The sequence below is a fragment of the Garra rufa genome, chromosome 6, assembly GCF_049309525.1.
Source record: "Garra rufa chromosome 6, GarRuf1.0, whole genome shotgun sequence".
Taxonomy (NCBI): Eukaryota; Metazoa; Chordata; class Actinopteri; order Cypriniformes; family Cyprinidae; genus Garra; species Garra rufa.
This window is the reverse complement of record NC_133366.1, coordinates 54362555-54387704: the sequence shown is the minus strand read 5'-3', so window position 1 is coordinate 54387704 and position 25150 is coordinate 54362555. Positions and strand designations below refer to the sequence as shown.

The following is a 25150-nucleotide window of genomic DNA, read 5'->3' as shown; positions in this document are numbered from 1 at the left end:
TATATATATATTGGAATGACGTCTTTCTATCAGATACTTAATTGAAATTCTTGAATGTTTATTTATTTATATGAAGTCCTAAATAATTTAACTAGACAGCTAAAGGGAATCATAGTCATATTGGGGAACTATGTTTCCTTACTATGGACTTATTGTCAGTATTGTAGTGTTCTCATTAGGATTTTAAGGGTTTATTATTATGAACATTTCTGTAGAAAATCCTGTACACATTCCTCAAGGATTCTGGGACTCAGTTTGATTAAATAAACTACATTTACCACAATTCTCCACGAGCTCCCAAAGGAAGTTGATGACAGTGAAACGTCAATCTTGAAACAGAAACTTAAAGAGTAAATATATAAAAGGCTTAAACTCCCAAGCTTTATATTATAGATTTACTTTACAATTCCCTCTCTTAATTTCCATTCATTTTTCTATTTGTCCAACGTTTGTGAAGTTAGCGTCAACAAATATGATTCACTTCAAGCGAGTCGATTCGTTTGGACGGTTCGATTCAGTTCAAATGAAAAAATGCATTAAACTGCTGTTTATCACTGTTTTTTAATTAAAGTACACATGTTGTATGAAATGTTTGTGTGTTTAGGATCCCATCTGAGTTTGCGATTCGATTTAACCAAAATGTTAAAAAGAACCGATTCAAAAGAATGAATCATTTCGCGAATCGAACATAAGTAGCATGTGAATTATCAGTGTGTGCACGTGGTTTGCAGTGGGAAACACACGCTAGTGTTCTGTCCATCACACAATCACGACCAGAACACTTCAAGATCTCAACTGTTACCCGCAGCTCTTCAGAAATCACGTAAGTCAGCAATTACACCTATAAAGACAACAAAAGCATGGTCAATCAACTTTAAATGCATGCATGAAAGAACAGATGTGTGAATAAAGTTTATGAAAGTTACTCATTGTTTTAGCAGACTGACTGATGTTGCATCTTTCTATCTGCTTAGAATGTTTGCATGATGTATTATGCAATACTCCACGTTTTACACTTTTTACCACGGTGACAGTTTTTGAACATTTGCACGATGGTATTATCATGTCTTTATGGTCATATACCATTGAAGTACGAGTTTTGAACTTGTTTATATTATTATGAGATGTGCACTTTGATTGTATTTTCAAGTAGCATTGCAAATCTGAGCATGCATGTCAAAACACCACGATACAACCACAGTTTCTTTTATAAAGTTTGTGCCTGAAAATACGAGCAAAACATGTTCATGCATGTGAATTGCTCACACTGAGGCATTTCAACACATGCATATTGAGATCCAATGCATTATTATGCATGCACATGTGTTGCATTTGCTGTTCAGATGATGCACTTAAAAACCTTCACAGTAGTAAATGAGCAGCAAACCCTGAATCTCGTGATGTGAGCAGCTCATGTGCGACTAGTTAACATTCTGACTGTGATTGTGTGTTTTCTCAGTGTGTTTAATTGATTTGATCATCAGTTATCAGGATTCACTGTTACCCAACCTCAGGAATTGAGTCAGTAGGTTTTTTGTAGACAAAGTTCAACTAAAAGCAATGATCAGTTGATCATCAGCCCTGTCTTTCAAGTCAAATGATGGTGTTTTCAATGCAAATTTTTGCAGTTATTATGCATGTTTTTTCAATACTTATGAATGTTTTTTTTTCCAAACATATTTTTCATGCATGCAACATGATGTTTTTGCAGTTATCATGCATGGTGTTTCAATACATCTGTATTTTTTATTTTATTTATTTTTTACTTAATTTTCATACAGATGTGATGCAGTGGTTTGTGCACATGCACCATTTTTTTTTTTTTTTTTTTTTTTTTTTGTAGTTATTATGCATGGTGTTTCAATACTTCTGTATGTTTATTTTTCCAAACCTTTTTTCCATGCATGCACCATAATGTTTTGCAGTCATTATGCATGGTGTTTCAATGCTTCTGTATGTTTATTTTTCCAAACCTATTTTCCATGCATGCACCATAATGTTTTGCAGTCATTATGCATGGTGTTTCAATGCTTCTGTATGTTGTTTTTTTTCAAACCTATTTTTCATGCATGCACCATAATGTTTTGCATTTATTATGGATGGTGTTTCAATACTTCTGTATGTTGTTTTTTTCAAACCTATTTTTCATGCATGCACCATAATATTTTGCAGTTATTATGGATGGTGTTTCAATACTTCTGTATGTTTTTTTTTTTTCAAACCTATGTTTTTCATACAGATGTGATGCAGTGGTTTGTGCACATGTGTGAGAATTTTTTCCACTTAGTATGATGGTAAAGCACAGTGTTGTGATGCTTCTATTGATATTTATAGATGTGCTTCTTGATGCCACTAGACATTTATGTTTTAGGATTTAAGGTCTTACAGCAGCACTGAAAGGTCAACAGCAGTAGATGAGATCAAACTCGCATCATTGCATCCTATAGGTCAAACACTTCATGCCATTAAACCGCCTCTGTAGAAGAAATAAAAACAATTAAGCAGGCTTGGCATGCACACAGTGACATTTTGTGAGATAGAGACTAATATATCAGAGATAGATATTTACTATTGGCCAATAACAGCGTCCACTTGAAGAGTTAAGGGTTACTGTACTTCCAAAAATAAAAAGTACCTGTTAATTTCCTCACCCCCATGTCATCCAAGATGTTCATGTCTTTCTTTCTTCAGTCGTGAAGAAATTAAGTTTCTTGAGGAAAACATTCCAGGATTTTTCTCCATATAGTGGACTTCAATGGTGCTCAGCGGGTTGAAGGTTCAAGTACAGCTTCAAAGGGCTCTAAACAATCCCAGCCAAGGAATAAGGGTCTTATCTAGCGAAACAATAGGTTATTTTCTGAAAAATGTTCAATTTATAAACTTTTTAACCTTAAATGCTTGTCTTGTCTAGCTTTGTGATGTGCATGCATACTCTGTGTACTCCTGTTCAAGACAGTAAGGGTATGTCATCAAACTCCTTTTTGTTTGATCTTCTTTGCACATTCACTTTCTAAACACTGGGTCTTGGAGAAAATCAGATGGGAGTTTATTGACATACCCTAACTGCCCTGAACCAGAGGGCATCACAGAGCTAGACAAGATGAGCATTTGAGGTTTAAAAGTATACAATTAAAGTATAAATTGTAAAATGACCATTCAGTTCGCTAGATAAGAACCTTTTTTCTCGGCTGGGATCATTTAGAGTGCTTTGAAGCTGCACTGAAACTCCATTTTTAACCTTCAATCCATTAACCACCATTGAAGTCCACTACAGTGTATATCTATAAATGCTGAGAAGTTTTCCTCTAAAAACATAATTTCTTTGCGACTAAAGAAAGAAAGACATGAATCTCTTGGATGACAAGGGGGTGAGTAAATTATCTGTAATGTTTTGTTCTGGAAGTGAACTAATCCTTTAAGTTTTAGGAAAACATTCCAGGATTTTTCTCCATGTAGTGGACTTTAATGGTGCTCAACATATCGAAGGTTAAAAATGCAGCTTTAAAAGGCTCTAAATGACCCAGCTGAGAAAAAGGGTCTTATCTAGTGAAATCATTTTTTTTTATTTTTTTTTTATTTATATACTTTTTAACCTCAAATGCTGGAGTCATGTCTAGCTCTGTGATGTGCATGCATACTCTGTGTACTTCTGTTCAAGACAGTTAGGGTATGTCAATAAACTCCCATCAACTCCCATCCCACATTTTAGTTTTAATGTCTATTCCAGCCAAACGATCAGCCAGTTTCTAAAAAAAAAAAGAGACAATTTATATACTTTTTAACCTCAAAAGCTCATCTTGTCTAGCTCTGCGATTACTCCTGTTCAAGACAGTTAGGGAATGTCAAAAAACTCCCATCTCATTTTCTCCTCCAACTTCAAAATCGTCCTACATCGCTACATTTTTTGTAAAGGGTGTTTGATCTTCTTTGCACGTTCACTTTGTAAACACTGGGTCGGTACTTGTACAGCGATGCAGGACGATTTTAAAGTTGGAGGAGAAAATGAGATGGGAGTTTTTTGACATACCCTAACTGTCTTGAACCAGAGTAATCGCAGAGCTAGACAAGATGAGGTTAAAAAGTATATAAATTGTCTTTTTTTAGAAACTGGCTGGTCGTTTCGTTAGATAAGACATTAAAACTAAATTGTGGCATTTCTGTCAGTGTGTGTGATGTTAAGCGTGGCGTTGCATGTGTTTATTGTGAAGTCTTATATTGATGGATAGCGTTTGTCCAGCAGAGGTCATGGCGGTGCGGGTGCTGGTGATCGGCGGCGGTGGACGGGAACACGCGCTGGCGTGGAAGTTAGCGCAGTCGCCGAACGTTCATCAGGTTCTCGTGGCTCCTGGTAACGCAGGAACCGCCAACAGCGGGAAGATCACCAACTCTGGTGAGAGACCTACACATGCTTTCCTTATGAATAAAAATAAGTGAGCAATATGCATTTAATAAGGAACTAAATGCACATTTAGACTTTGTGTTTGCATGAAGGCTTGTTATAATATTTATAAAATGTTTAATCTTCTTTTTTCAGAGGTGTCTGTGAACAATCACACGATTTTAGCTCAGTATTGTAAGAATCATAACGTGGGGCTCGTGGTTGTTGGACCTGAAGTTCCTCTGGCTGCTGGTAAGAACAAGGACATGTGACGTAATGATTGAAACAGATGATGAAAAACTGCCTTTGTGACGTTATTGCATTTAGTTTTACTTTTTATCAGAGATCATTTGAGCGTATTTGTGACCCTGGACCACTGTAAATTTGTCGAAATTGAGATTCTTACATCATTTGAAATCTGAGTAAATAAGCTTTCCATTGATATATTTCGTTTGTTAATAAAGGACAATGTTTGTCTGAGATACAACTGTTTGAAAACCTGGAATCTGAGGGTGCAAAAAAAACCTGAATATTGAGAAAATGGCCTTAAAAGTTGTCCAAATGAAGTTCTTAGCAATGCATATTACTAGTCAAAAATCAAGCTTTTATACATTTATCGTGGAAAATTTACAAAATATCTTCATGGAACATGATCTTTACTTAATTTGCTAATGATTTTTGGCATAAAAGAAAAATCGATAATTTTGACCCATATAGTGTAGCTTTGGTTATTGCTACAAATATACCCCAGCGACTTAAGACTGGTTTTGTGCTCCAGGGTCACATTTTGTGTATGAAAGTCTGATAAACACCTGAAAAAGAACAAGTTCAAATGCAGTCTAAAGTTGCAAGTTCTTGAGTAAAACATTATTTTCTTCTTCTTATTATTATTCTTATTATTATTATATCTTGATTTTATGAGTAGAGTTTAGTATTTAAATATATTAATAACAATTTATTAATTGTAACACATTAAAGTCATCCTGTTGTCCACTTGGAAGTAACGTGTTGTGAAAACATTTGATAAATGTTGGGGAAAAATCTAATCTAATAATATAATATAATTTATATATACATATGCGCACACACTCACTCACTTGTTTATTTAAAAACCTAATTTATTAATATTTTAATTTGTATTATCAAAAGCATTACAATAAAAAATATAAGTAATAGAATAAATTATAATATAATTAAATATAAATGAACATTTTGAAATTTACTATAAAAACAGTATTGTACATAATAAATATTATTACGTAACTTTATAATATAATTTCCTATAATATTATATAATAAATATATGCATATAAACACAAACTCACTTATTTAAAAACTTAATTTAGTAATATTTAATTAGTATTAACAAATTGAAATAATAGAATAAATTATAATAATAAAATATAAATAAAATTTATATTCTATAAAAAACAATATTGTACATAATAATTACGTAACTTTATAATAAAATGTTTTACAGATGTAAAATGTGGATTTAGTGAGTTATAGATTCTATAGTAAATTGATATATAATTACATCTATATAATTATAGATTTTTTTCCTTTATACCAAAAATCATTAACAGATTAAGTAAAGATCTTCCATGAAGATATTTTGTAAGTTTCCTACCATAAATATATCAAAACATAATTTTTGATTAGTAATATGCATTGATAAGAACAGCTTTACAGGTGATTTTCTCAATGTTTAGATTTGTTGCTCTCTCAGATTCCTATGATTAACTATGTAGTGAAAACATCTTCTAAATGTTAATTTAGATAATGTTTGCTAATAGATCAGTTAAAAATACGAGAGGATGTCACTTTTTATTGTTCACTTGCCTGCAGCATCTTGATAAAACGTCTCCTGTCAGATCTTAAAATGAATGTTTGTGATTTATATTGTAAATAAATATGTGAACTGTCTCTCAGGTGTAGTGGATGACCTGACGGCCGCCGGCGTGTCGTGTTTCGGCCCGTCTGCGAAGGCGGCTCAACTTGAGGCCAGTAAGAGTTTCTCCAAGTCCTTCATGGATCGGCACAACATTCCCACGGCGCGCTGGAGCTCCTTCACCGACCCGCAGGACGCCTGCAAATACATCCGAAGGTAAATGTCTGCAACCTGCAATAAATATATAAGACACAACAGGGCTTTATGCTTGCATTTCTTTTTAGGAGCAACTTAACCCTCTGGGGTCTGAGGGTGTTTTGGGGCCCTGAAGAAGTTTTGAAAAAAAAAAAAAAAAATTATAATTGAATTTAAAAATTTAGGATCACATTCTAAACAATAATCCATAAATCTGATGGATTGAAAAAAAAAAGTGCCTTCCCATTACGAGGTGATATAAAGTGTTTCATAAAGTGTTTTTTCAGACTAGTGGAGGGAAAACATCCAGAAGACACTAAGTGTTTCTTTTATAGCACTTTATCTATTTGTGTCAATAGATTTCAGTTACAATTCATAAAGGCAGTTTTCTCAAAATTAGTCATTTCTTTTACACTGAGCCATAAATCTCCAGTTCAGTAGCACCTTCACACCAAACTTGACATTTGTATTCCTGTATATATCCTGAAGGTTTTTACAGAGGGATCTGCTTATAAGTAATTTGCTTGATTTTTATACATTTAATAACCCCAAAAAATGGTAAAAAAAAAAAATAGTGTTTCTTGTCTATTCTATGTTTTTTCTAAATTATGTCATGACGAAATGAGATACCCAAAATCCCCTCTGTAAAAACATTCTCTAATATGTCAAAAAAAAATTATAAGAATTTTGAAACTGAGTTCATCCAGTGTTTAGATTTTTGTACTTGAAATGTATACAAATTAACGCATATTTCATGAAATAATGGCTTTACGTATTTAAACCTAACATTTTAGAAGACTTGTAATACAAAAAAATGTTTGCAATTATCAATGTAATCAATCAACTGGGTAAGTAAGGCGATAACTATTATTTTATTTATTTTTACCTTATTCACCTGCAGAATCTCGCTTAAAAGTGTCATTTTTAGTGCCAAATTTGTAAAAAAGTCAAATGTTATGCTTTTTAAAAGAATTCTAATCCTCTGGGGTCTGAGGGTGTTTTGGGGCACTGAAGAAGTTTTGAAAATGAAAAAAAAAAAAAAAAAATATATATATATATATATATATATATATATATATAATTGAATTTAAAAATTTAGGAACACATTCTAAACAATAATCCATAAATCTGATGGATTGAAAAAAAAAGTGCCTTCCCATTACGAGGTGATATAAAGTGTTTCATAAAGTGTTTTTTCAGACTAGTGGAGGGAAAACGTCCAGAAGACACTAAGTGTTTCTTTTATAGCACTTTATCTATTTGTGTCAATAGATTTCAGTTACAATTCATAAAGGCAGTTTTCTCAAAATTATTTTTTTCTTTTACACTGAGCCATAAATCTCCAGTTCAGTAGCACCTACACACCAAACTTGACATTTGTATTCTTGTATATATCCTGAAGGTTTTTACAGAGGGATCTGCTTATAAGTAATTTGCTTGATTTTTATACATTTAATAACCCCAAAAAATGGTAAAAAAAAAAAAATAGTGTTTCTTGTCTATTCTATGTTTTTTCTAAATTATGTCATGACGAAATGAGATACCCAAAATCCCCTCTGTAAAAACATTCTCTAATATGTCAAAAAAAGAATTTTGAAACTTGAGTTCATCCAGTGTTTAGATTTTTTTACTAGAAATGTATACAAATTAACACATATTTCATGAAATAATGGCTTTGCGTATTTAAACCTAACATTTTAGAAGACTTGTAATACAAAAAAATGTTTGCAATTATCAATGTAATCAATCAACTGGGTAAGTAAGGCGATAACTATTTTTTTTTTTTTTTTTTTTACCTTATTCACCTGCAGAATCTCGCTTAAAAGTGTCATTTTTAGTGCCAAATTTGTAAAAAAGTCAAATGTTATGCTTTTTAAAAGAATTCTAAAACTCTGGGGTCTGAGGGTGTTTTGGGGCACTGAAGAAGTTTTGAAAATGAAAAAAAAAAAAAAAAAAAAAAAAAAAATATATATATATATAATTGAATTTAAAAATTTAGGAACACATTCTAAACAATAATCCATAAATCTGATGGATTGAAAAAAAAAAGTGCCTTCCCATTACGAGGTGATATAAAGTGTTTCATAAAGTGTTTTTTCAGACTAGTGGAGGGAAAACGTCCAGAAGACACTAAGTCTTTCTTTTATAGCACTTTATCTATTTGTGTCAATAGATTTCAGTTACAATTCATAAAGGCAGTTTTCTCAAAATTAGTTTTTTCTTTTACACTGAGCCATAAATCTCCAGTTCAGCAGCACCTTCACACCAAACTTGACATTTGTATTCCTGTATATATCCTGAAGGTTTTTACAGAGGGATCTGCTTATAAGTAATTTGCTTGATTTTTATACATTTAATAACCCCAAAAAAATGCAAAAAAAAAAAGTGTTTCTTGTCTATTCTGTTTTTTCTAAATTATGTCATGACGAAATGAGATACCCAAAATCCCCACTGTAAAAACATTCTCTAATATGTCAAAAAAAATTTATAAGAATTTTGAAACTGAGTTCATCCAGTGTTTAGATTTTTGCACTACAAATGTATACAAATTAACGCATATTTCATGAAATAATGGCTCGTTTGCATAATTAAACCTAACATTTTAGAAAACTTGTAATACAAAAAATGTTTGCAATTATCAATGTAATCAATCAACTGGGTAAGTAAGGCGATAACTATTAGTTTTTTGTTTTTTTGTTTTACCTTATTCACCTGCAGAATCTCGCTTAAAAGTGTCATTTTTAATGACAAATTTGTACAGTAAAAAAGTCAAAAACTGTTATGCTTTTTAAAATAATTCTAATTAAAACAACAGAATAAGAACAAGTAGATTAAGAATAAGTTACCAATCAAATGAAATCAGTATTAACAAAATGGATTTGAACTGGAACAGAAGAACACAAAAGTGGCTTGTAGGTGTATTTTCAGATGTTTAAAAAGGTTCAGAGGTGGAACGAGTGCAATCAAATGATTAAATTCATGTTGATATTAATGTTTTTAATGTAACATTTTGAATACAGAAATATTAAGCTATTTAAATAACTGAAAAGATGCTTTAAAAATGAAACTATATCCAGTTTGTTTCGGCAGATCACTGATTTAATTACTGAATCATATTCATTTGATTCATTCAAACAGCTGATTCATTCAGGAATAAAGCAAGTGACTGTCTTTATAAATGTGAAATAAATCATTGGGTCACTGGATTAATTGAAAAACGCACTTTAATTCATAAACTAAATGATGGAGCTATTTTTGGCGCCAAAATCAGGCAATAGTGTTATAGTCAGACGATGTAAGTCACTTAATATTAACTTCTTGTTTTTTGAACTGTTGTATTAAATCAATATCTCATTTACAAACTCCCTTAAAATCATTAAAAGCTGTCACTCATCTTAGTTCATCACAATCTTCCTTTATAATCAATGAATCTCTCTCTACTGCTCAATCAATCTCTTATTCACACTCTCTCTACTCTTTGTTTACAGGGCCCTACGCTTAATTTTCTGTTTAGGAAAAAAGTTATTTTTAAAAGTTAGTAGTTAACTTAAAAAATGTAGGAGCACAGTCAAAATTTCAGGAGCACATTCTAAAAAATAATCCAAAAATCTGATATTAATGTTTTAAATGTAACATTTCGAATACAGAAATATTAAATGATTTAAATCTGAAAAGATACTTTTAAAATGAAACTAAATCTGACAGTTTGTTTCGGCAGATCACTGATTTAATTACAGAATCATATTCATTTGATTCATTCAAACAGCTGATTCATTCAGGAATAAAGCAAGTGACTGTCTTTATAAATGTGAAATAAATCATTGGGTCACTGGATTAATTTAAAAACGCACTTTAATTCATAAACTAAACGATGGAGCTATTTATGACGCCAAAATCAGGCAATAGTGTTATAGTCAGACGATGTAAGTCACTTAATATTAACTTCTTGTTTTTTGAACTGTTGTATTAAATCAATATTAAAAAAAATTAAATCAAAAGCCGTCACTCATCTTAGTTCATCATAATTTCACAAACTTCCATTATAATCAATGAATCTCTCTCCACTGCTCAATCAATCTCTTATTCACACTCTCTCTACTCTTTGTTTATGAAAGGATTTGTCAGATATTTCTGTGATGCATTCTTCAATGTTGCAAAATCACATAGAAACCTTTGAAGCTCCCCTCAGCGCAAACACAAATATGCTGATTTCATAGTATGTGGAGGCAAACCAATGCAACTCATAATAAAGGCAGGTTTTATGATGAGATTGTTGTGTTTGTGTTTGTCCAGTGCTGATTTCCCCGCTCTGGTGGTGAAGGCCAGCGGTCTGGCAGCCGGGAAGGGAGTCATAGTCGCTCGGGACAAAGACGAGGCCTGTCAGGCGGTTCTGGACATCATGAAGGTCATCAGTGTTCCTCTGTTGTTTATATTTTCACTGCGGTTCGCTTTGTGTGTCTTTGAAAGAATGAAATGCGTCCTTGAATGTTTCAGTTTCAGCAAATAATTCACTGATTCAAAGCGTGTGCTGGACAAACACAGTCAAGATTTGAGTCAAATCAAAGTAATGCGTTCGAGATTCCTGCTGTGGAACTCTTTATTGAATCTGCAGCAGTTTGTGAGCAATAAGTGATGCTTTTGATTTTGAGTCAAAGATGTTAAGATGTCCACATCAAAACTAATTTATAAACTATATAAACTATAGATTTTATTTACATTTAAAATTGTAAAATTTAATTGTAAGAAAAATGTCTACTTTTAAAGTTTCAAATAAGTAAAGTTTGTCTTGACAGTTTTTATCTAGTTTATTTTTTTTCAGCATCATTACTTCAGTATTCACTGTCATCTTTCCTGTTTAAGACACTTTTCTGATTGTTGAAAACAGTTGTGCTGCATAATATTTTTGCGCAAAATGTGATGCATTTTATTTTTCAGCGTTCACAGATGAATAGAAAGTTTAAAAGAGCAGCATTTATTTGAAATGGAAATCTTTTGCAACATTATAAATGTCATTACTCTCACTTAATTCAGTTTAAAAGTGTTCCTGATGAGTAGAAGTATTAATTTCTTCATTGTTGACGTTTCAGGACAAGGCGTTTGGTTCTGCGGGGGAGACTGTGGTGGTCGAGGAGCTGTTGGAAGGAGAGGAAGTGTCTGTAAGTATTTTCTGGTCAAAGACTATAGAAAACCCAAGACGTGTTACTCGTATAGTTTTGAATGGGGACAAATGCAATGCTCGTTATGGCCGCGAAGCCCCGCCTTCTTAGTGAAAGAGCCAATGGTTGATTAGTAAAGTCAGCGCGTCACTGCAGCTGCCGTTTGAAGTCCCGGTTGCCATAGAAACAGTTGGCGCTCTGAGTCGTGCGCTCAGTACTGCGTATGCGCACTGGCTCATTTAGCCGGAAAAATAAGCGTTTTTTAACGCTGTTGGAGCACAAGGAACCATATTTGTGAGGCAGTTCTTGTTGGATTTCTTTGGAGATTTAAAATATGAAATTTAATCGTAAGCTTGGTGAACAGTTTTGGAGAATTTGATGTTTCCCCATTCAAACAGATAGGAGCTGCACATGCATTCACGAGTATTCTATACTATACTTGGTTAAGTATAGAATACCAAGAGGCGAAACTCCGATGCTTTTATGGTAACAGTCCCTAGGTGGCGCTTCGGTAGCGCGGCCGCCATTCTGGGGTGAAAATTCCAACTGGACAACAGCACAGAAGCAGACAGAATGACAACGAAAGAGAAATCAAAGTGGAAATAAAAGAACGTAATGACTGCAGGGAGGTAGTGTGTGACACGAAAAAGTGCAAAAAGAAACTCTACACTGTTAGATTTATTTTACGGATCAGAATCTGTCACATCTTAGGCACCCAAAATTGGCGAATCTCACAGCCAATTCAGAAGCGCAATAGACAATTTCTCAAATTAAGTCATCAGTAAATGTTATGACTACTACAGTAAAAGTTGTTTTGTATTATCATATATGTTTCATGTTATCAATTGTCGAATCCAACCATTACATTTGAGGCAGCCTGCTGTATTTTTATTTTATGCAACTTTATGCATTTACTATTACTAATATTATTAACTTTTATAGGTCTGAAATGTATTTTGTATTTATACGTTATATTGTACGTGTTAAACCCATGGAACACACTACAAATATGATGATCTTATAGAACATGATGTATTGCTGTGTCTTTCATAACTAAATAATTAAATAATTTTGGAGTTTTTAGTCATGCTTTAACGGGCATTAATATAAGACAATACTGCAAAAACAGTTTACTGTGAAGCTGTTATATTCCTGTTATATATTTATTGTCTAACATTCCCAACTTTCTGATGCATGTCCTTAAATTAATTATATATGTTGGTATTAGTTAGGGATGTCCCGATCCGATCACGTGATCGGAAATCGGGCCCGATCCCGTGGTTTCAGACTCGATTTTTTCGGAATCGGACATTACCTCCCGATCAGGACCCGGATATATATGTATATATCATAGGTCACCTTAACCCGAAAACTTTCCGTCATTGACGGAATTTTTGTTGCGATGACGGAAAAATCTGAAGGCCGTTTGTCACTTTGACAGATTCCACAGAGGGTGATCTAGTGTAATTATTAGCTGTAATTCCCACCCTGTCCAGTTGGGGGCGAGTGCACTCCAGTGTGGCAACAGAGCACTTGCTCAAGAACTAAAACGCAGTTGTTACTAATCTTTTGCCTTTTGCTAAGCGTTTGATTACGCACAGGCGCAGTAGTACTAAGAAGCTACAGCGATCTATCATGCCACATTAAAGAGCGCCAAAGCGGTATTTATTGCTTGAATTTCCTAATGAAATTAAATTTAAAATTTGAGACTTTGTTTTATTGTGATTTATTGGATGGGAGGCGCACTATGTACTTGTTAGTCATCGACTGAAAACAGCATAGACTAAAAGTTCGACTGGGATTTACTGATCAATATTGCTCATTAAAATGAGAAAATATTAAAATCAATGTCACTGCGGGGTGTGTGTTGAACACGTTCTCTTCAACATATTAAAAATTAAAACGTGAAAAAAAAATGCAATTAAATGTGTTATAATTATAATATGAAAATTAAAATGACGGGTGATGAGGAACTATGAAGGAATTTTTACGACCCTGTCCGTCAAAATGAAGGGCAATGTAACAGTCGAACGTTGAATGTTAAAATAAGGTGAATTAAATAAAAAATAAGGAACATCCTGGATCTGTTTCTTCGCTTTTCTTTTTTCTTTTTTTATGTATTATAGAAGTATCGGATCGGGACTCGGTATCGGCAGATACTCAGAATCAAATGACTCGGACTCGAGGGCAATAAAACCTGATCCGGACATCCCTAGTATTAGTTCTGCGTTTATAATGCTAGAGAGCAAAGATTTTTAAAGGTTAGGGTACGTAAAATTTTTGTATAATACAAAAATTCGTAAGAAATAAACGGAAAGGAGTAAAAAAAAAAAAACAAGGTAACACTTTAGAATAGGGAACACTTATTAACTATTAGCTACGACTTTTTCCCACAATAAATTCCTAAATGGTTGCTTATTAATAGTTAAGCTGCTTATTAATAAGTTTAGGTATTGGGTAGGATTAGGGATGTAGAATAAGGCATTAATAAGTGCTTAATTAGTACTAATAAATGGCTAATATTCTAGTAATATGCATGGTAATAAGCAACTAGTTAAAGGGATAGTTCACCCAAAAATGAAAATGTGATGTTTATCTGCTTACCTCAGGGCATCCAAGATGTAGGTGACTTTGTTTCCTCAGAAAAACACAAACAAAGATTTTTACCTCAAACCGGTGCAGTCTGCCAGTCATATAATGGAAGTGGATGGGCACCAAACCTTTAAAAGTAACAAAAACATGCACAGACAAATCCAAATTACACCCTACGACTCGTGACGATACATTGATGTCCTAAGACACGAAACGATCGTTTTTTGTGAGAAACTGAACAGTATTTATATCATTTTTTACCTTTGATACACAGCCACGTCCATCTGTCCTGAGCGCTCTGGTGTAAAATACGCAAATGCATCAAATTTTCATTTTTGGGTGAAGTACCCCTTTAAGAAACCGTAAAATAAAGTGTTACCAAAAACAAAAAATTAATGTTGTCATGACTCAGGTTGTGTATTTTAGCTTTAATGTAAGTTTTTTTTAAAGGTGCCATAGAATGGAAAACTGAATTTACCTTGGCATAGTTAAATAATAACAGTTCAGTACATGGACATATGACATACCATCAAACACCATCGTTTCCTCCTCCTTATATAAATCTAGTGTTTGCAAAAGACATCCGAAAATTAGGTAAATTCCAACATAACAGGTCTGTTACGAAACTTTCCCGAGATCGTTAATAGTTACGCCTCCAACATTTGCATCGCCCAATCATCACTAACTCAAGGGACACGGTTAGCTTTATGCTAGCGCTAGTCTGTTACATTGCAATACATAGGATTTCACTTACCACATAAACAGAGAGATTACTGCGCTGATGATGGCGAATGATCTTGAGAATCACTGAGAAGCAGCTCAACTTGTGTGGTAGGAAGCACTCCCTCTGCATTGCAACTTTACACAGAGCACATGCATCACAGTAATCGGACTAAATTGTCGTCGATTCAAAACGGCAGATTCAACAAACCGCATATTAAAAGTGGCGAGAGCTCCTAATTGTATATATATTTTTATCCATGTGTGAGCTATTGAGTTGAGCTGTGAAACAGCCAATCAGAGCAGAGCTCATTAATATTCATGAAGCTTCCAAATAAGGCAAAAACGGAGCATTTCATTCTAGGGGCCAATACTAGTATTTTAGATGGACCTGTAAAACCATGTCTGGAGATTTTTTGCCCTTTCCTATGCCATATACCTTCTATGTACATATCAGAGAACAATTTAAAATATTCTCTCAATGCTTTCTATGGCACCTTTAAACAAAGCAGCTGATATTTGCCATAGCAACAGCATGAAGTTAGTGGACTGCCGAGTCGCTTTCACCCCAAAATAGCGGAAGCGTATGGCTGCTGCTGGGCGCCGCTGTTGCAATGGAACGTTCTTTTGACTTTCACTTCTTGTCAGTACAAGTTCTTTGCTTGCCTTAAAGGGACTTTGTTTCTGGTGTTCACGTGTGTCTCAGGTGATCAGATAGCGCTAAGCATCCTGTGTGTTCTCAGTGTTTGTGTTTCAGTGACGGCATCACAGTGTCACCGATGCCACCGGCTCAAGATCACAAGCGGCTGCTGGATGGAGACCAGGGGCCAAACACGGGCGGGATGGGCGCCTACTGCCCCACGCCTCAGGTCAACACATCTCCATACACCTCATAGATAAATCAAATTTATATAAATACTGTGGGATTTTAATGGTAAAAAAACTATTTCATAGAGCTCTGTGTTTTGGTGGCATTATTAAAGTGTGAATGATGTGTGTGTTTAGGTGTCAGATGAAGTGCTAAAAGAGATCCAGAAATCAGTTCTGCAGAAAACGGTTGATGGCATGAGAGAGGAGGGAACGCCGTATGTGGGTGAGACTGACTAAACAAAACAAAAAAGTCTGACAAACAAACTACTCGTGCACTTTACCTCAGGTTAACCTTATAAAACCTCCTCTGTGGAACAATATTGTAAAGACTTTCCAGGTAATTTTAGTAAACAAGTGCCATAAAACTATGAAAACAGCAGTCCACATGTCTCATTCAATAAATTTCATGTCTTCAGAGGTCGTTCAATAGGGCAGACACACATTTATGTCATCAGTTTCTCTAATTGTATAGGAAGAGCATCCTCAGTGTTTCTTCCACAGAAGGGAATGAACTGTGTGAGTGATTGATGTGTGAATGTAATCTGTGACGTATTCCAGCGAATAAACACGAAAACCTGATAAAAAATCATTATTTTTATCAGTGAGGCATTGCTCTTCTTCTTTCTCAGGTGTTTTATACGCAGGACTGATGTTGACTAAAGAGGGGCCGAAGGTTCTGGAGTTCAATTGCCGCTTCGGTGACCCCGAGTGTCAGGTGAGATCTGGGGAAATCATCCTGTTGTTGCGATAATGCCTGGTTAAGACATGTTGATCCTTGAGGCGAATTCATACCGGATGAAATATGTTCAGAAAATAATACACAGCTACTGGTTTTTAATAACATGCTGTACAAGTAAACAACTCGATTAAAGGGATTCAGTCAAACAGTTCAGTCATTTACTTTCTCAGTTGTGAATTTTGTTCATCGGTGGGAAACCAAATTATTTATGTAATGATGTTTTCAAATGGTTGAAAATGTTTTTTTTTTGTTCAAACACCAAGCACGAATGAATTAAATAACTAAATAAATAATGAAAAAATTATTAGAATTAATACAAGAATCATTTATTATCCATCCATCCATCCATCCATCCATCGAAACACCAAGCAAATAAAAATAATAATAAGTAATAAACAAAATAATGTTATGCAATAGTTTATATTAATATGTAATGTTTTACAATAATATATTCTAACAATTACTACAATCCTTTTTTGTTTGTTTATTTTTAAATTTAATCAAGAAATCTGAAATATTACGTTTAAAATATTATTATAATTACTTGTTTTATTATATGCATGTGTAAAAAATTATAAATATAAAATATTATTTAATAATGTACTCTAACAATAATTATAGTTATATTTAATGTGTATTTGTGTGTGTGTGTTAACAAATATCCAACATTATGTATTATATTTAAATATTATAATTGCTCCTAAATATTAAATATTACAAATTCAAAAAATATAAATGTTAAATAAAAAAAAGTTTATATGTGACCCTGGACCACAAAACCAGTCATAAGGTTAAATTTTACAAAACTGAGATGTATACATCATGTGAAAGCTCAATAAATAAGCTTTCTATTGATGTATAGTTTGTTAGGATAAGACCGAGATACATCTATTTGAAAATCTGGAACCTAAGGGTGCAAAAAATCAAAATACTGAGAAAATCACCTTTAAAGTTGTCCAAATTAAGTTCTTAACAATGCATATTACTAATCAAAAATTACATTTTGATAGGTTTACAGTAGGAATTTTACAAAAAGTCTTAATGTAACATGATCTTTACTTAATTTCCTAATGATTTTTGACATAAAAGAAAAATCAATAATTTTGACCCATACAATGTATTTTTGGCTATTGCTACAAATATACCCCAGCGACTTAAGACTGGTTTTGTGGTCCAGGGTCACATATGTTGAAAATATTTTTTATAATCCAGTTTGTTTGAAATCTTTTCAGTTTTTGAAGTCTGCAGCAATGAAATAAGATCAGATGGAGTGATTCAAATCTGCTGGTTCATTTTAATGAACCAATTCAATGAAGGATTCATTCATTGATTTACTTCTGGAATGGGACTCAGTGATCCGGATCAGTTCTCAAGTTCACAGTTCACTTGAGAAGATAATCAGTGAATAGCAGCTTTAATGTGGCTCTGCTCATCTCACAAAGCTCTTGTTGTGATTGCCGGTGTCTCTCTCAGGTCCTGATGCCATTGCTGAAGTCTGATTTGTATGAGGTGTTGAAGAAGACACTGCAGGCAGAGCTGAGCTCCTTTCCGGTGCAGTGGCTGCAGGACAGTGCGGCCGTCACTGTGGTCATGGCCAGCGGAGGATATCCAGCCTCATATAAGAAGGGTCTGGAAATCACAGGTACTTTTACATGAAATATATATCTCTATAAGCATCCTTAAAACTTCTTAAATTCACGTTTACCAATTTTAAGGTCATACAAACTCTTAAATGTATAATGAAAGTCTCACGAATGAGCAGCTGGAGGTAAAGCATATACATTTCAAAATAAGAGTCTCAGTGTACTTTTCAAACAGATATATTAAAAGAGCAATCATAGTTGTTGTAGAACTGCTAGTAAAATGATTTAATGGTTTATCACTATTGACCAACAGGTGGCGCTGTTATCAAATCGATGTGGTGTGTTTAGTGTGAGGTGACAAAGGCACACACAAAGTTTGGTGTCTTTATGTCAAAGCTTTGCAGAGATAAAGCCTCAGAGTCTTTTTGGCATCAAGCCTAAAATTTGTAGCAGCACTGTGCGAAAACGGTTTCATCTATCAACATGAATCCATAACTTCTTGTCAGCACAGTCTGAAGATGATCTGACTCAATTTTGGTGAAATCGGACCAACAGTCTAGGACGAGTTCCAAAAAGTAGGTTTTCAACATAAATCAATTTGGCAGACAGGAAGTTAGGCCCACTATGGTATGATTGGTATCCATGTTGTCAGCATGACCAAAGGAATATTTTGAGACCAGTTTCATTACAGTAGGCTAATGCAATCTACAGTTATTTGCTTTTTTGGGGGGGAAATTTCATAACTAATGGTTAATGAATGGTTTATTACTTTTGACCAGTAGGTGGCGCTGTTACCAAATTGATGTGGTGTGATCAGTGTGAGGTGACAATGCCACATGCAAAATTTGGGGCAAATATCTCAAAGCTTTACAGCTTTGCAAGTTAAGTTAAAAAATTGGACCAATTGTCTAGGAGGAGTTTAAAAAAGTAGGTTTCCGCCATTAATCAAAATGGCAGACAGGAAGTTTGGCCATTGATTTTGGTATCAATGTTCTCGGCATGTCCCAAGGAATATTTTGAGATCACTTTCATTACAATAAGCCATTTTCATCAAAAGCTATTAGCATTTTTTCAAAATTTCTGCCACCAAACTTTGAGTACTGTCAAACTTAGTCCTGAGTTTTGTAATAATAAGTCAATGTGTTTATATAGCATTTAATGACAAAATTCAAAATGCCAGGCATCCAAAATGGCTGACATGGGAAAATCCGGCATGCTCCTCCAAATCGAATGAGACCGGTTTTGAGATTTTTGCCAATCATTGAGAAGTTATGAACAAAAATAGCAAATTTCCATATCTCCTGACCACTAGGTGGCACTGTACCGAAATACTGCTGGTAGCCTCAGGTCATGCTTTTCATAACACACACCAAGTTTGGTCTGATTTTGCCAAACCGTTGTGAAGATATAGCCTCACATCCGTTTTTGCATGCTTTTCGAAGAAATTCATTTGTGAGTTATTCGAGAGCGGTTTGACTAATCAACTTGAATTCAATAACTTTTTGCCAGCATGGTCTCAAGGTGATCTGAGCCAATTTTGGCGAAAATCAGACAAACTGTCTAGAGCGAGTTCGAAAAAGTAGGTTTTTCAGACAATTAAAAGTAGAAAAAAATAAACCTTACGGTGGCGCTAGAGAGTTTGAGTTAGAGACTTCAAATTTGGTATGGTTAATGTTGATACTGTCCTCTATCAGTGTGCCAAATTTCACTGGGCTGTCATGCACTCAAGAGCAGAAAACGAAATAAAAGAATAAGAATAAGAATGCCAACAGTTTCAATAGGTGCCTTCACACCTTTGGTGCTTGGCCCCTAAATATATAATTAAATACAAGTTTACAATATTACCATTTGCTGTTTCCTCAGGTTTGTCTCAGGTGTCAGAGATGGGCATTCAGGTGTTTCACGCGGGCACTGCCCTGAAGGAAGGGGGCGGAGTTATCACCAGCGGTGGGCGTGTCTTGACGGTGACGGCGGTCCGGCCCACTCTTGAGATCGCGTTACGCAGCGCTAATGAAGGAGTGACGGCCATCAGCTTTCCTGATGCTGTTTACCGCCGCGACATCGGCCACCGCGCCATCGCTTACCTCACCTGCAGCAGGTGTGTGAGCGCTAACTAACACTAACCTGTTAACCCTGGAGGACACAGCTGAACACTAAACTAACTGTGTGTTTGAATGCTGATGTACTAAATGTATTTCTAATAAACACAGTAAATAAACAAATACAGGATTCTGGCTTCCTTTAGTAGTGTTGTCTATTACTGCTGTGGTTTAGAGATAGGAGTTTGTTTACATCAACCACAACTATTTAGAACCACTTAGAACACCCTACCCTAGCAACTGCATAGCAACCGCTGTAAAATTGTGGCAGTGTTATTTTAGTATATAGTATACATATGTGCATGTTTATTATAGTATTCACTGTTTTATTTCCTATTTATTAACTTTGAATATTTTTATTTTTATATGCTATATTTCATTTTAATTACTAATATTTTTGTGCAATTCCTTATTGATGTTTAATACTTTTTTATATGCTCATTTTTTTCATTTTAATTACTAATATTTTTGTTATATTTCAGTAAAACTCAGTATTTTTATTTGTGTATACTTGTTTTTCTTTTTAGTTACTAATATTTTTAAATACTTTATTAATATTTATTACTCGTCTATGTGCTCATTTTTTATTTTAAGTACTTATATTTGTATTTAATAGTTATTAATACTTGCAATATGCTCATTAATTTTCTTACTAGTATTTTTATTTTAACAATATTTAGTACTTTTAACAAAAAAAAAATTTGTAAGTAAAATTACAAAAATGAGCATATTTAATACATTTATTTAATATGCTCATTTTGTAATTTTACTTACAATTTGTTTTTATCAAAATTTAGTACTTTTTTGTTTACTTGTTTTTCTTTTTAGTTGCTATTTTTAGTTATTAACATTTCATTTAATAATTTATTAATATTTAATACTTATGTTTATATTCTCATAGTTCATTTTAATTACTAATATTTTTATTTGTTTTTTATTTAATACTTATGAACATATAATACTTTTATTTGTATATGCAATTTTTTTCATTAATTATTACTTTTTATTTAATATTTTAATTTTTGAATACTTGGTTTTTCTTTATTCTTTATTTCTTGGTTTTCTACTTTATTAATATTTAATAGTCGTTTACATGCAGATTTTTAATTATAATTACTAATATTTTATTTAGTACATTTATTCATATTTTTTATTTTTATATTCTTGGATTTCATTTTAATTACTAATATATTTAATACTTCAATATATAATAATTGTTTATATACTATTTTTTTTAATTACTAATATTTTTATGTAACATTATTATTTAATACTTTTTTATATTCCAATTGTAGTTTTAATAATTTATGTTTTAATTAACAACTCATAATTTTTATTGTATTTTCAAATATTTTTACTTAGCGTTTATTTTTATTTTTTTTAAGTAAATTTAGTTCTTCAACCTTTATCATTTAAAAATAAAATTCTAAATAAATTATACATTTATAATTTAAGATTTTAGGTTTAAATTATGCATCTATTTTATCAGCTTTATTTCAATTTTTTTAGTGATTGTTTTTAGTTGTGTGTGTTTCAGAGGACTGACGTATAAAGACAGCGGTGTGGACATCGCAGCGGGGAACAGACTGGTGGATCTGATCAAACCTCTGGCCAAAGCCACGGCTCGTCCAGGTCGGTCCTCTCATCTTTCAGTTCAGGGTTTTATACAGTCGTGGACAAAATTGTTGGCACCCTTGGTAAATATGGGCAAAGAAGGCTGTAAAAATAAATCTGCATTGTTTCTCCTTTAGCTCTTTTAGTCAAAAATTCTGCAAAATTCAAACATTTCATTAAAGTTAAACAATTTAAAGTGAGGTGGAACATAACTTTATGAAAAAATGTTTTTTCTCAAATATACCCTGGCCACAATTATTGGCACCCTTAGAAATTCTTATGAGTAAATTATCTCCTAAATATATTTCCATTGAAATTTCCAATTTCTTAGCACACCAAGGTGACTGGAAACATGATGTTGTCCAGTCATGACGTCTTGGTGCACAGATGAATAAATATTAAAACCAAAAGAATATACTTCTGATGTACAGCAAAAGATTGTTGATCTTTACACAATGCAAAGTGGCTTTAAGAAAATACTTACAACATTAAATATTCTCATTTCCAACATCAGGGAAATAATGAAGTAGTTTTAATGGACTGGAGATGTTAAAAATCAGCTTGAAACATGATGTGTGTCAATATTGTCTTAATGTGCAGCAAAGAGAACAATTTAAGTGTCCAAATACTCTTCAGAGATCACAGATGGAAAATTGCAGAAATCAGTTGAATTTTAGTGTCAGAAAAAATATAAAAAATAAAGGAAAACTGCACCTCCATCACAACAGACACTGTTCAAGAAACAAATCATCTGCTCTCATGCAAAAACAAACTCCACCATATTAATTTACCATACTGGAACTTCAGCCAGGATTGGCTTTTATTGCCATATGAAATGAGATTTTTTTTTTTTTTTTGGAGCTAGAACACATTAAAGGTTTGGTGCACACAGGGATAACATGTCCACATTTAAATACATCACCAGTTCTTTTTTGTGGACCTAATTTTACACCAAAGGTCCTAGACATCTTGTTCAGATACATGCCATCATGTTTTATATCAAATACCAACAGATACAAAAAGGTAAAACTGACTTGCTCAGTTAGAAATATTATAATGGGTCATGGTTAGATCTTCCATCACCACATTGATTCAAAACAAACATCAAAATCAACACAAAAACTGGTCACTGAACACAAAATCAAGATTCTGCTATAACCATCCCAATTCCCTGACCTGAATCCTATGGAAAATGAGTGGGATAAACTGAAGAAGAGTGAGCACCAACATTTGAAGGATCTGGAGAAATTCTGTATGGAGGAATAGTCTAAAATCACTTGCCATATATGTGACCCTGGACCACAAAAGCAGTCTTAAGTCGCTGGGGTATATTTGTAGCAATAGCCAAAAATACATTGCATGGGTCAAAATTTTAGATTTTTCTTTTATGCCAAAAATCATTAGGAAATTAAGTAAAGATTATGTTACATTAAGATTTTTTGTAAAATTCCTACTGTAAACCTATCCAAATGTAATTTTTGATTAGTAATATGCATTGTTAAGAACTTAATTTGGACAACTTTAAAGGTGATTTTCTCAGTATTTTGATTTTTTGCACCCTTAGATTCCAGATTTTCAAATAGATGTATCTCGGTCTTATCCTAACAAACTATACATCAATAGAAAGCTTATTTATTGAGCTTTCATATGATGTTTATATCTCAGTTTTGTAAAATTTAACCTTATGACTGGTTTTGAGGTCCAGGGTCACATATTCTCAAGCCTCATCAGGCATGAAGGGGGAAAAAATCAGAGCTGTTTTTCATGCAAATGGAAGTTGCAGAAAGATTTGAATACAAGGGTGCCAATAATTATGGCCAGGGTGTATTAGAGAAAACCATTTATTTCATAATATTATATTCCCCCCACTTAATTTATTTTTTATTTTTAATGAAATGTTTGAATTTTGCAGATTTTTTTTGACTAAAGATCAACTGGAGAAACAACGCAGATTTATTTTTACAGCCTTCTTTGCCCATATTTACCAAGGGTGCCAACAATTTTGTCCATGACTGTAACTGCTGGTATTTTCTCATGATTTGATGATTGATGGCTGATTTAATCTTGTTTACTTCTGCAAACCTGTGTTTTTTTTCTCACAGGAGTTTTCTCAGTTTATAGCATCAATCAACATGCCGTCGATTAGCACACAGTCATTTCAGCTCATCACTCAAACTACACAAAAACAAAATCACACGCAATCAACAGTCGTTGCGCTTTCAAACCCGTTCATGGCACGAGAGGAGAGTTTAGTGGGTCAGAAAAACAGTCATTTCACTATTTTGCTTGTCGTTTCATGTTTATCATGTCACAGATTTAAGCAACAAATATTAAACAAATATGTGACCCTGGACCACAAAACCAGTCTTAAGTCGCTGGGGTATATTTGTAGCAATAGCCAAAAATACATTGTATGGGTCAAAATTATTGATTTTTCTTTCATGCCAAAAATCATTAGGAAATTAAGTAAAGATCATGTTCCATGAAGATTTTTTTGTAAAATTCCTACTATAAATATATCAAAATGTCATTTTTGATTAGTAATTTGCATTGTTAAGAACTTAATTTGGACAACTTTAAAGGTGATTTTCTCAGTATTTTTATTTTTTTGCACCCTCAGATTCCAGATTTTCAAATAGATGTATCTCGGCCAAATATTGTCCTATCCTAACAAACCATATATCAACAGAAAGCTTATTTATTGAGCTTTCATATGATGTAGATATCTCAGTTTTGTAAAATTTAACCTTATGACTGGTTTTGTGGTCCAGGGTCACATATACCGTTTAGTGTGCTAAACATGACTCCTAAAAATGAATTATTTATTCATTTATTTGCAAATTTTGAAGCTAATTACACCATGCGACAAAGAAACAATGCAAAATAATAATTAAATGTTTGTATAATTATTTTCTTTTGTCATTTTTATTCATTTGTTTTATTTGATGTTATTTTTCTGGAAATTTCTGATTTTCACTTTTTCACATATTTGCATTTTCACATTCAATTTTAATTTTAATATCATTTTTAGTATTTTTGCGTTTTTTGTTTTAGTCTTTTTAGTACTTATTTTGTTTCCAATGTAAAAAAGAAAATCCCTTTAATATCTTCTTTTGATTTTTATTTATGTCCAGTACTTTTATAATATTTATTAATATGTTTAATTGGCTTTTCATATTTTCACTTTGCACTTTTAATTTTTCATTTTCAGTTTCAGCTTTAATTTTAATTTCCTTTTTTGTAGATTTACTTTTTTATATATGTATTATTATCATTTATTTATTATTTTTTGGTAATAATATAGTTATAATTA

The 25150-nt window shown here is 33.0% G+C and overlaps 1 protein-coding gene across 1 annotated transcript in view; it reads left to right on the top strand.

Moving 5' to 3' along the window:
• Positions 1-708: 708 nt before the first annotated feature.
• gart (phosphoribosylglycinamide formyltransferase) overlaps positions 709-25150 on the top strand; it is a 32455-nt gene continuing 8013 nt past the window's right edge. The window contains exons 1-12 of the mRNA XM_073842706.1: positions 709-823; positions 4241-4390; positions 4535-4630; positions 6311-6485; positions 10758-10869; positions 11552-11620; positions 15676-15801; positions 15938-16025; positions 16432-16517; positions 18015-18183; positions 19988-20222; positions 21761-21907. Coding sequence (XP_073698807.1) covers positions 4246-4390; positions 4535-4630; positions 6311-6485; positions 10758-10869; positions 11552-11620; positions 15676-15801; positions 15938-16025; positions 16432-16517; positions 18015-18183; positions 19988-20222; positions 21761-21907 — 1448 coding nt within the window. The 5' untranslated portion in view covers positions 709-823; positions 4241-4245. The remainder of the gene's footprint in view (positions 824-4240; positions 4391-4534; positions 4631-6310; positions 6486-10757; positions 10870-11551; positions 11621-15675; positions 15802-15937; positions 16026-16431; positions 16518-18014; positions 18184-19987; positions 20223-21760; positions 21908-25150) is intronic.